At 39.3% G+C, this 12,704-nt stretch overlaps 2 protein-coding genes across 2 annotated transcripts; both read left to right on the top strand.

The window, feature by feature from the left end:
• The first annotated feature begins 1,785 nt into the window (after positions 1–1,785).
• LOC114520712 (sodium-dependent phosphate transport protein 2B-like) lies at positions 1,786–10,605 on the top strand. Its single transcript, XM_028541034.1, has 7 exons — positions 1,786–1,874; positions 1,961–2,132; positions 6,427–6,699; positions 7,136–7,492; positions 7,979–8,181; positions 8,683–9,174; positions 9,587–10,605. Exons 1-7 carry the CDS (start codon positions 1,836–1,838, stop codon positions 9,905–9,907), a joined length of 1,857 nt encoding a protein of 618 aa, XP_028396835.1. The 5' UTR covers positions 1,786–1,835; the 3' UTR covers positions 9,908–10,605.
• A 984-nt stretch (positions 10,606–11,589) lies between these two features.
• LOC114520670 lies at positions 11,590–12,623 on the top strand. The gene is made up of 2 exons (XM_028540990.1): positions 11,590–11,962; positions 12,214–12,623. Exons 1-2 carry the CDS (start codon positions 11,920–11,922, stop codon positions 12,621–12,623), a joined length of 453 nt encoding a protein of 150 aa, XP_028396791.1. The 5' UTR covers positions 11,590–11,919.
• Positions 12,624–12,704: the final 81 nt, after the last annotated feature.

Genomic DNA, 12,704 nt, shown 5'->3' on the forward strand with positions numbered 1-12,704 from the left:
AATCAACCAGAAATATAATGTAATCTATTCGCGCGTGTTTCCGTTGACTTATTCGCCAGATTAGTTGTCCCGTCTTTACACTAGACAAAAAATATTGAAGACGCATTATGCGTCTCTAGTGTGAAAACGGCCAATTACGGAAATATAGACAGGCGAAGTTCACTAATTTTGTATACTTTTGTATTACGACTGGAAGTGTGCAAGGTTAGTTTTCACTTAGGAAAATTGGATCGGACAGGACAGGAAAGTTTCTTTTTATAAACGCCGCCTGAGAACTCACCGGCAAAGGAAATTTTCCTGTCCGTTCCGATCCAAAGGAGATTTTTCCTCAGTGGAAACTAACCTTAATAAGGCCAAGGCCAGGGTAATTTAGTTGCACATTTCCGCACCTAATACAAAAGTAACATTATATCTGGCAATGGCAAGGGAAGTAGAAATATGCACTGTACACTTGGGTGCATTCCTATAATAAATGAAGTATAATTCAAACATGAAAATAGAGATATTTCAAACTGTTTACCCACGCTCTGAAAACGGAAGTTCGTTCAAGTTTTCTTGCAGCAATCCCATTAATAAGGCTTTATCAGCTAGTATTTCAATGAAAATAAAGTTGTTTCGGGAATGAGGAAATTCAGTAAACCACACTGTAGGATGGTTGGAATAATCTAATTATCTGAATCACTGGCCTTCGTCAAGAGAATTTTTTCTGTCATACATTACTCTCCTCACGAAACCCCTTTGTGCATTTTTTACGTTTATTTACGGTTGCGGTTTTTCGTTTATTTGCGGTTTTTCTGCGCTTGTTACAGGACTACAGAATTTCGCACCAAATATTATACATTAAATAGGCACGGCACGACTAAAATTGGTACGCGTGCGCACCCAACTTTATCCGTGTTCATGGTCCATCTATCTACACGCGCAAAAACGCACAAGTTCTGACTGTTCTGACTTGTGACCAACCTGCAGCAGACTTGCGACAAGATTGTTCCGATATCAAGCTCTGTTCGCAGTCACTGTTTGCTCCAGGTTTGTTGACAAGTTGCTACAAAGTACAAACCCGCAGTAAACTTGCTAAAAGCTTGTTGATTCTTCTACAGACTTGCTACAAGCTTTTCCATCAACTTGTTATCGTTATGCAATTCCACGACTTGTTAACAAGGTGTCAGTGAAAAGCTTTTAGCGTTTTGACAAAATAACAACATTCTTTACTTATAACTTGGTCAACAAGCTTGTTACGAATACAACTTGTCAACAAGATATGAGATTATTACGTGTGTATAGTCTATCTTTTCAGACATAAAACATTTTCACGTACCGATAGCTACAGTATTCAGCTGCTACGCTCGTTATGTGTTTTACATGGTTATACCTTGAATGCCTTAAGTAATGCAGAGTAATGTAAGAGGTCGAGGAAGAGGTTATCTCATATTGGTCCAGTGTTGATAAGCCCAGGTGAGGGCCCATATACACCTGAATGAGACCAGCAATGCTTGGCATGTATGATAAAAACATTCTCCTCCTCCGTGAGAACGAAGTTCAATTAGATCGGCAAGAATGTGAAAGAAGCATTCAAGAGCTGTTTTACCCCCAATGCTGTTTCTTTTCAAATTGCTAATGATCACGCGTCGGCCATGCCCCGTCCATGCTAGATATCACGTTCCTCCCACGTGCGGTGCGTTGACAGCGCACCAATCGGAAGCACTCAGCTGGAGCGAACACGTGGACCGTTCGTGATATTGCTTTAGAAATTTATCGAGCGCTTCGGCTTTCCCTCACTCGTCAGCTGTCCTCATTGATGGTAGCACTTCCCTGCGGGAAGACTAAAAAAAATCATGGAGCTTCAAGGATTACCCCAAGACAACCCCGGCTATGTAAGTACTCTTAATTTATGCTTTGAATTTTTGCTCGTTTGATGTGATTGCATAATTTGTGTTGATTTGTATTCATATATATATAGCGTTCGTCTAGCAACGAATTGAACGCTGCTAATGAGGTGGAAAAACCTCGACCTGACTCGACCGTAATTGAAGTAAAAGAAAAAATTGGTGAAGAAAAGGAAGATCTCACTTCAGAGAAAGTTGACCCGTGGAGTTTGCCGGAATTATCTGACACTGGTGTACCTTGGAGCGGTGAGTTACACTAGTTTTAAATACCTACCTGCTGTTGATTATAATCCAAATGACTTTTTAACCGCGCGTAAAAGAGATTTGTCGAGAGGAGCGGAGTGCGACAGATTTTCTCACCAGGGGAACATCAATTCGAACCATATGCCTGAAATCAAATTCGATTTCAGCATATTGAAGTGAGTCCCCTTGATAATGCCTCAATATATAGTCTGAATGATTACTCTTGTAACAAGAAATTGGGCAAAATGCCTATCAGGCGCGCGCCAGATCCTGACTTCAGGTTTACGCCAGAGCGAAAACAACTCCGCTTCAAGCATTGCTTTTGATATATACAACCCCTGACAAGTTTTAAATCTTGTACATTCGGAAAATTATGGTTTATATCCCCTTGACAATAATTAGCGCTTTGTGAAACGATCGTTATCTCGCTAATGGTTAGAATCTATTTTACTTGGGAGTTTTGCCTCCAAAACTATAGAAATTTTGCTCATTCTTCGCGCCGATGGACTTTGGTGCTTTGTCATTTCATTGTAATTTTTCTTGTGAATTATTTCCCCCTTTATTGTTATCATAACAAACAGAAACGTAAAATCGCCTGTAGCCTCAATTTCACTCTATTACAAGTGGATATTCAATGCAACAGTGCCCAGAAATTGTGGAAGTTTATTGCTAAAACTCATGCACATATACCGCGACAAATTAAAGGTTTTTGTAGGGCAACTTTTTAATTTCAATTTGTGTACTGTTTTGAAATCGTACCGCATGTTTACAGAATAAGAAAAATGCAAGCAATACTTTTCTTAAACATTTTTTCGGCCGGAAATTCTTTCTGTATTTGTGTTCCTAAATATTGATCGTTGGGAAATTTTGTAACAAGCGAAAAGTCAAGTGCATGTTAATATCAATGTGAATTTATCGACTTGTGTGTCGCCCGGCGGTGTGAAAGAAAGCTCGTAGGCTCTATTTTTTAAAAACACATGAAACAGTTATGTAAACTTGGACTTTGGCACATCGCTGGTCGCCATGGCGGCCTTTTGCGTAGAATTTATCGAAAGCATCTTGAAAGGTTATCAAAATCATTTGCTTTGCTCATTTTAAGCGGTCATTGGAGTATAGTGACGTCATGTGGGATACACATTATGGTGCTTAAGTATTTGCTGCAACATTTTAACGTATATTTGCCTGGTGATATATGTCGTTGATATTGTTCATCTGAACTTGAAAAGTGTAATGAAATTCATTAGATCTATATATGCTAATCTCGTGCGACTTTTGCGGTTTTCCATGCATTCAGTATGCCAAAGCGAACCTAATCCTTTCAAATTTGTCCTCCAAACTCTGACGTATCCAACCCTAAAACCTCGTCCACACTTACGATTTTTTGTGCGAATTTCTGTGCACGCGAGTTAGATTTAGATGTAAACGAGTATCTCTGATAAATAAGAGCTCTTATTTGAACATCAGTACTGACTACACTCGTTCACATCTGTCAAAAGAGGAAAAAATCTGTGAAAAAAAGTGTAAACTGGTCTTAAGGGTTTAGTATGCAAATGTTCACCTTTGATCACAGAATCTTTGCGAGTTAAACCGGGACTTGTATTGGACCTATTCTTACTTGCAGTCATTATTTTCAAAACCCCTCCTTACGCGAGTGAGTTCAGAGGTTCTGTCTAAGCTGTTTACAAATACCTTCTGTAAAAAATAAGTATAGAAAGGTGTCGTGCCCCAGCGAGAACCGGATAGCGTTCTTGGATTAAATGAAAATAAGGATTACGCTGAAAATCAACGATAATGACCTTGTCACTTGTGCTGAATGAGACTTAGGCCTGAAGGCTATTTTTCACGTGAGCGGTTTCGGAAACGGCAGGTTGAAGCCAAAAGTTCTTCTTAATAACTCTCTCTGACCGTCTTTGTTTGATGAAGAACTCGTTTCTAGCCATATTCTTTCAGTGTGTCAAGAATAAAATGCATGCTCTGGGTTAATGACTACCGCAGCGACAGTGGATCTCAAAGTCTAACAGAAGGCCCCATACTACAACATCTTCACCGTCTCTCTCCATAGACACAGGTTTTTTAACAAGAAAACCTGCATGCGAGTATAGACCCATTGCATTGGCGTCATAATCATTAAAAGTTATCTTCCAGATGTTTTTTTGCTTCACCCGTGATAATCGTTATGCAAGCGGTGAAGGTTTATCTAGCGGTCAAAAGCGGTTAACGAAGCAAAATTTCTCACACTAGTACATATTTCTGTATTTTGCCCAAAATTTACGTTTTTGCAAAATTTATGCTACGTTAACTTGTAAACGGGAGCCTTGTAAACATATGTATCGTGTTTAAGTCGTGACATCTTACGTAATATTAATAACAGTGTGTTTTTAGAACTGTACTCTTACTCGAAGGGTTAAGTGCTTTTTAAAAACATATTGAATTTTGCATCGAATGGTCTGATGTCAGTGTCCGCTCTGGGAGGGTCGAGAAGAGATGCGTTTCAAATGCATCTGGGTATTGGGTAATGATGCATCCCCTCTGACTATCTAGTTAAAGTTATGCTTTATATGTGGGTAAATTTATTGTTCCCATCAGGGATGCCAGACAATGCGAGGGTGCGTGGAGTATTTCGTGTATCGAGGCATGTTAGTGAACGCTAAGGTAATGTTTCACGAAACAACTTTCAACATCATGTTTGACGCAACGACGCAACCATGTTTTGAAAAAGATTTACGCGTCGAATGTGATATATATGAGCTAGGTTGTAACACAGAAATTGTTTTGAAAACAAGTTGAAAGTTTATGAACATGTTTTTATTATTCCACACATTCCACACAACTTTAGATTTTTGCTTTAGATTTTTGATTGTTGTTTAGATTTTTGCTTTAGATTTTTTATTGTTGTTTAGATTTTTTAATTTTTCTGGTGAGTTGTTTCCTGTTAGGCAAACATCGGCAGTTAAACTTCTCTCATTTTGATTCTTTTTGTGCGATGATCTCGTGGAGCCTGACGATAATGCTATTTTTGAAGCCCTTTGCCTAGGCTGCGTTTCTAGCGTTGTCTCAACGAATTGCAATTATGAAACTGTGCCCTGCTGGTAAAAGGCAAGGGGGAGGTTGCTCTTGCTGCCCCAAAGTCTCGAAGTCCCTGGTTCTCGTATTTTATTCTCGTTCTCAATCCATACCGCAATTTCCGCCAGATGTGTAAAGACTTTCTCTTCTAAAGCATCTCGCCGATCGCGGGGCATTCACCGCGTGTTTGTGTGTGTGGTAAAAGCCTAAAAGGATATTCTTTTAATAACATCCATGTTTGATGTTTTTCATGACACAATCAAACCTTGACATTGGCTTAACATCGGGGGCGACCTGGCATCACGCCACCGCAACTTGGGACTAAAGTCCGAATATGAATTGAATATCGAAATGAATAATTTATGATAGTTCAGATGAAATGAAATATGGCGTTCACATATGAGTTCAATTCACTAGAATGCATACTGGAATGCAATTACAAATATTTAACATATTGCGCGCGCGTAAAACGAATAGGTATAGCGCACATGATATGCTTCGAATATTTAAGCGCACAGCTTGGTTAAAAAAACATTCTTGTTTGTAGTAAACTTTCTGTCACCCGAAGGTTTGTTTATGCGGATGTTATGCTGATAACTAAACCCCTAAAGTATATATCAGATATTATTGTTAGAGACCGGCGCGAAACAGAGACCCTGGGTACGGGGTTGAGCGCGAAATTGTGATTGTTGATAAAATTGAGGCACGTATACTTCCCATAAAATTTAGATAAATAATTGAGACGTTATTAAACATGACTTTGCATCTAATGTTATATGAACTACCTAAAATAAACAAAAATCCTTTATGACAAATGAGTTGAAACTAAAGTTACAAACGTCCAAGTTAACTGCGGTCTACATGAGTGCAAAGCTATTTTTGCAGTGGGGACATGTCGCAGCTCTCGGAAGCTTTCGTCCAATTGGCTAATGCTTTTCTATGCTTTCTAAAGAACGAAGCTATGCTATTGGTTGAAACAGAAATGTATTGTAAAGTTCAGCTAATGAAAATCATTCTTGCGAGGAGCTGCGACATGCACTACCCCTGCAGTGCCCTAGACAACTTGCTACATCCCATGCTTTCCATACTACTTCTGTTGTGATTACCGTTATACCAGGTTGCTGTGAACTTGCAAAGTTCACTTCGTGATTCACAGCGGGAAGGCGACGCTGTTTACAGAGTAAGTATATATATATTTCACTACTAAATAGTCTTTTCTTTATATCCCTTGTAGAGTTAACAACACAAGGCAAGGTTTTGCGAGTTCTTGGTGCTTTTATAAAGATTGCCCTGCTTCTGGGTCTTCTGTATTTGTTTATCTGTTCTCTGAGTTTCCTCAGCTCAGCATTCCGTCTTCTTGGCGGGAAGAAAGCGGGAGAAGTGTTTACAGAGAAATCGGTCCTTTCAAATCCTGTTGCGGGAGTTGTAATTGGCTTACTGGCCACTGTGTTGGTTCAGAGTTCGTCCACGTCAACCTCGATCGTCGTTGCCATGGTTTCCTCAGGAAGTGAGTATTATGTTCCCTGTAGGACTGGGACAAGGGTCCCTAAAAGTAATTTTTGCTCAGGGCGTCCGAATTTCTCTGAGTAACTCGATATCTGATAAAATAAAAGTTTCGTTGCTTGAAATATGTTTTGTACTTCATAGGAAAAACACTGTATACGTAGATTTAACCTGGTGTCAGTCTTTCAAAAGTTTGAGCAAACAATATTTAACTGAAGAGAATCTACAATCGAAAAACCTGAGGTTTAAGCCGTTATAGAGATTGCAAAAATCACTATCCGGTGGATAGCGCTATCCAGCCTTAGGCAACCGGTCTCAGAAGTACTTACCGCTAAAATGAATTGGATCCAAGCATTTTGAATCGTGTGGACAGACCATTAGGAGTTAAAGACAGCACCCATATTGTATCAGTATCAATATATATATTATATTTTTCCTAGTTCTCGATGTTCGACAAGCTATTCCGATAGTCATGGGTGCTAACATCGGTACCTCCGTGACGAACACCATCGTCTCGGCTGGACACGTCAGCGATCGTGATCAGTTTCGTAGAGCCTTCGCCGGGGCGACGGTTCACGATGTTTTCAACTGGCTGAGCGTGGTTATATTTCTTCCAATCGAGGCCGCCACGGGTTACCTGTATCATCTTAGCGGCGCCATCACGGACTCGTTAGGCCTCAAAGAAGGTGAACGAGAGAAGGTTGAATTGCTGAAAAAGATCACAAAACCATTCACCAACCTTATTGTGCAAATTGACAAGAAACTCATTCAGAAAATCGCAGAGGGAGAAGACATAGGTACGACCATCATTTTGCGGTCAAAGGGGCTTTGCCCATGATCCTGGTTACCCGGGATTGATTTTGAGGTTTTGAAAAAATCCTCTGTGGAACCAAGAAAGCACCTGCTATTGTCGGGATGACTGCAACACAGCCAAGATCGTGTTATTCGCTCATTCCAATATCTCAAAGTCATCTCACGCTACATTTAATCTTGGCTAAACGGAATCATGTAAATTTTTTACATGCCTATTGATTATTGTTGGCGCAGAGCCTGAGATAGACTCAGACTGAAATAGAGACAGACTTAGATATTGTCAAAAATTGAAGTCTATCGAATGATCGCTTAGGATCTTGACAAGACGTCACATATTAACCGCCTTTTAATAATAGAGATTGTTTTATTACTAACATTCATTCTTTTCTTCGGTACATATAATTCCTAACGTATTTGCTAACGTATCACTGTAGGATTTCCTAACGTATTTGCATTCGTTCACTCTGTAGGTGATAAAAGTTTGATCAAAAACTGTGCGCCGAAAAATGGCACAACGGAAAAGTCTTGTGAGGAATTTTTGTTTCACGATACTGGGATGAGCGATAAAGAAGTTGGTGGCATCCTGCTGGCCATTGCTCTTGTGATTCTTTGTGTTTGTCTTGCTTGTATTGTTAAACTGCTTCATTCCATGCTCAAAGGACAAATTGCCAAGGTTACTGTTTTCTATTTGTTTAATGATAAAGCATTACGTTCGCCCACGGTATGCAATCTCGATTCATAGCGGCATACACAACACATCTTGGCGAACCATCTCACACACGCATAGCACTTTTTCCAGAATGCCATGCCATGCCATGCCATGCCATGCCATACCATACCATACCATACCATACCATACCATACCATACCATACCATACCATACCATACCATACCATACACACATACACGAGGATATGATGCCAAGAAAAATAGAACCATACCATGCATTGTAGTACTATACTATATATTGTAGTACCATACCATACACTATAGTACTAATTGTAAACCATAATGCTATACGTCATAGTGCTAAATATGTAACATACGCTGGTACCAGATTTTTTCTTACCGTGCACTACATACAGTACCATATACCTACCACACACGATAGTACCACATACCATACAACGCATGTGGCCCTAATTTAACCATGCTATTCCTCTTCCTATATAGGTCATCAAAAAAGGCATCAATTCGGACTTTCCTAAACCATTTAAATGGTTGACAGGATATTTTGTAATTCTGATGGGTGCCGGTATGACAATGCTTGTGCAATCCAGTTCTATATTTACGTCAGCGTTGACCCCGCTGGTCGGAATTGGGGTGGTCACCATCGAACGTACCTACCCCCTAACCCTCGGTGCAAACATCGGTACCACAGTAACATCTATTCTAGCGGCCCTCGCAGCGACATCGAAGTTCCGAGAGTCTCTTCAGATTGCCCTCTGTCATCTGTTTTTCAATATCTCCGGCATTTCAGTCTGGTATCCTGTGCCGTTCATGAGAAACATACCCATCAAAGGTGCGAAGTTCTTGGGCAATACGACAGCGAAATACCGTTGGTTTGCTTTCATGTACCTTGTAATTGTGTTCTTCGTTTTCCCTGCTGTTGTTCTTTCCTTATCGCTCGCTGGATGGCAAGTTTTGGTTGGAATTGGGGTTCCGGTAAGATATTATTGTTATTTGGCACAATTAGCTTCTCAATGTTGGGAATTCTTGACTATGAAAATTAAGACATGAAATGTGCACTAAGATGTCGAAAACCTGTAGGGATTACTTGCAAATGTGATTTAGCTAAAGTTTGTCGCTTCCGGCAACCGCGGTTTGCCGTTAAGGTCAATCTTAAGGTCTTCATTATCTAATGTTTTGGGTAGGGTCGCAGCTCCTCGCAAGAATGATTTTCATTGGCTGAACTTTACAATACATTTCTGTTTCAACCAATAGCATAGCTTCGTTCTTTAGACAGCATAGTAAAGCATTATCCAATTGGACGAAAGCTTCCGACAGCTGCGACATGCATGTCCCAATGTTTCCCATAAACCGCAGTTCTTCAAGTCAATATTTCTGCTCTCCCTAGATCGTGCTTGCAGTCATTGTGATCACCGTCATCAATGTGCTACAAACTAAAGCCCCGCACGTTTTGCCGAGAGCGTTGCAGAATTGGAACTGGGCTCCAATATGGCTACGCTCTCTAGAGCCTTACGACAGAATCATCAAGAAGCTGATACACTATCTTCGTGAAACGATGTGCTGCTTTAATAAGGTACAAGAGACCGAACAGCAGTCCGAACCCTCACAAACTCAAAAACAACAACAAAATGGGTCATCGAGACCACCCAGTTACAATGAGTACACCCAAGATCACACCAATAGCCATTCAAACAACACTTATTTTTGAATCTTTAATTTGGAATCCGAATCTCTACGGTACAGATTCTGAATAATTTGATAGAAATGATATTGAATTTTTAAACGTTAAACACTAACCTCAAACAATGGTAGATAGGTACTTTACTAGTTAGTGTTGTAACTATATATAACATATACTGAATATATGCGATACTAGGGTGGTAGCAGCAATTCGGCGCGCAATTTCATGTCTAGAATCCACGAATAATCCTATACACCTGACCCTAACCTTTACCTAACTACTATAACCCAATAAGATAGGTTAAGGATTATATTCGTGAATTCTGGACATGGGATTAATAACACGAGATGGTAGTTATATGATAATGGTCAATGATCAGAGTTACTGATCTTATTTTTACGCGCGCGAATTGATAATGAACCACCAGCACAACGGAAAAAACTCAAACACCAATTAACACATATTCACCATTGTAGTTAGTCTATGTGCATTTTCACAATCGGGACATATCTCAGGGTATCCTTCTATATCAGGTTTATTAGTGGCCTTTTACAGGTTTACTGGAATAGCATTAAAATGCACTGTGACTTTTTTAGTATTTATATAACCCTATTTTAATCAGGTAATAATTATTACTAGACTACTAGACTAGTAAATGTTGCAATTGTTAAATTGAAGTAACATTGTATAGACGATTGTTTTTGAATACACGGTTTTGTGTTTCACGCACAGTTTAAACGCTTTTAGAAAAATTCAGGAGCGTGCTGGGTCTTCAAGAAGAACAACGAATGAGTAACATTTTGAGGCCCAAGGGCGCGATCCAAACAAAAACAAACTAGACAAACTGTCTCCACTTTATTATACTGTATGACGCGAAGGTTGCAGGAATGCTAGTACTTCAAGTAACCTTACACGGTGACGCGATTCTGTAACGAAACGCTAACTTTGGCCACGTACTTGATATGCAAATAAAACAGCTCTTAATAATACAGGTCTAGGACATCATGATTTAGCTAATATACAACTCTTCTATAAAGTTTGCTTTTATAAACCGTTGTGTATTTAACGCTTTTTCAAATTTCAATTTATAGTCTAAAGGGCCCATTATGCCAGGGTCCCACAACGAGTTCCCATTGTCTTGACCCTGGTCAGCACGCCCCTGGAAAAATTAGAGAGTATTACTTAAATTTTTACTATTAATCCTTGGTTAAACGACGAATGCAATTCAAATCGACGAATGCAATTTTCGAGCTAGTTTATCGAGGAAATATAAAAAATATTCTCAATGTATTAAATTAGCTTCAACTTCTATTGTAAATTAACGGTGTTTGAAACCGTTTTGGCATGGAAACGAAAATGAAAACGCTCGTAAACGTTACGGTGTGCACATAGTCTCAGACTTCGAACTTTTCACGTTCTGAGCTAAAGTATTTGTCTTAAGTTCGACGTCTGAAACGGGCCTACAACGTGTTTACTCTGGTTTTAGGTATACAACAAAATAAACAAATGAGCAACGCATTTCTGTTCATTAGTTCATAATGGCGACGCTTTTTCAATTTTTCAGAAGAGGTCCATTTATTGGGGATATTGCTCCAGTTACTACGGCCATATAATCAGGTCAGTGACTAGCTCAAGTCTCCAAAAATCTCGCGCGGAATGGCGGGACGAATTGAAATTATTGAATATTGTGTTGTTTCTTCCAACAAAAATATGTTTTAAACCTCCGAAAAAAATACCAAAATAGCCATCAAATACGAAATAAACTGTAGTTGAAAAGAAGTAGAAGAACTGGTGTCGCTTTTCTGACGAGAAATGGGAAATATTTGCTGGAATTAGGCTTTTTAGAGCGAATGTTGTGGTTCACAGATATGATATGATTGATATCTACTAGCTTGTTCTGAGATCCTTTTTTTGTGGTAGCTTTTAGCTGTCACCGATGTTTTGGTCTGGGAGAAGTATGAACAATATCATGAGGTAATTTTAAAGACATGCAGGATCTAGTATACAGTTGTGTTTGAGCTCAAAATCTTGTCAAGAAGATGGAAGAAACGTACCAACAAGCTATGGATAACAGAAATGAAGGTATGAAAATATAGAGCCATCATTTGATTATGTCCCCCAAAATATTGATTTTTATTGAAATTATCTTGTAACATATCCTTCTAATATAAAAAATTTCGTTCAACTCTGTACCAAAGATTACTTCTTGGAAAAGCACTCCAAGACTCTTAAAATCATTGTATATAGCTTGATGATGTGCTAACAGCATGCTTATAGGTTCAAAAAACTAAACAAGCAACTACTACTGAGATTCCCTTTGTACTTCTTTTTAGGAGAGAACCTGCTCCTACGCAAAACTCAAGGAGACCTTCTTCAGAAGCTCAGACAACTTCAACAATGGCGACAACAAAAGGAAGAACATCTTTTACAAGACAAGGAGAAGCAAATGAGCTTGCTCCGGGATAAGGAAAAACGACTTCAAGCAGTTCAAGAGTACCAGAGAAGGATTCTCCAGAATAACAACCTGGTGACAAGTGGAATTGACAATGCAACTTGTTTTCCTGTTGAACCTCCCAGTTTCAACGAGAGGCTATTGCCAAGGGGTCTTGTGGAAGTTGGACCAGTTGCTCCTGGATTGAATTACTCAAAGAATGTTCTATTATCTCCACAACATTTTACAGCCACATCAGCTAATATGGTAAAGTCAAGCTTTTTAACTAGTAAACTAATGCCCGTTACTTGAACGTCAGTACCTTGTGATAGCTGCTATCTTCCTGTAATGAAATGTCCAGATACTGTACCATAATTTTCTAACTTCAAATCT

Source organism: Dendronephthya gigantea, unplaced genomic scaffold (assembly GCF_004324835.1).
Source record: "Dendronephthya gigantea isolate DGI-Jeju-01 unplaced genomic scaffold, DenGig_1.0 000016F, whole genome shotgun sequence".
NCBI classification, from domain to species: domain Eukaryota; kingdom Metazoa; phylum Cnidaria; class Anthozoa; order Malacalcyonacea; family Nephtheidae; genus Dendronephthya; species Dendronephthya gigantea.

Excerpts from the sequence above, each read along its gene's own strand:
- LOC114520712 (XM_028541034.1), top strand. The coding sequence starts at position 1,836 with ATGGAGCTTCAAGGATTACCCCAAGACAACCCCGGCTAT. Across the intron at positions 8,182-8,682 it reads TCAAAGGACAAATTGCCAAG|GTCATCAAAAAAGGCATCAA; the intron begins GTTACTGTTTTC and ends CTTCCTATATAG. Across the intron at positions 9,175-9,586 it reads TGGTTGGAATTGGGGTTCCG|ATCGTGCTTGCAGTCATTGT; the intron begins GTAAGATATTAT and ends TGCTCTCCCTAG.
- LOC114520670 (XM_028540990.1), top strand. The coding sequence starts at position 11,920 with ATGGAAGAAACGTACCAACAAGCTATGGATAACAGAAATGAAG. Across the intron at positions 11,963-12,213 it reads TATGGATAACAGAAATGAAG|GAGAGAACCTGCTCCTACGC; the intron begins GTATGAAAATAT and ends ACTTCTTTTTAG.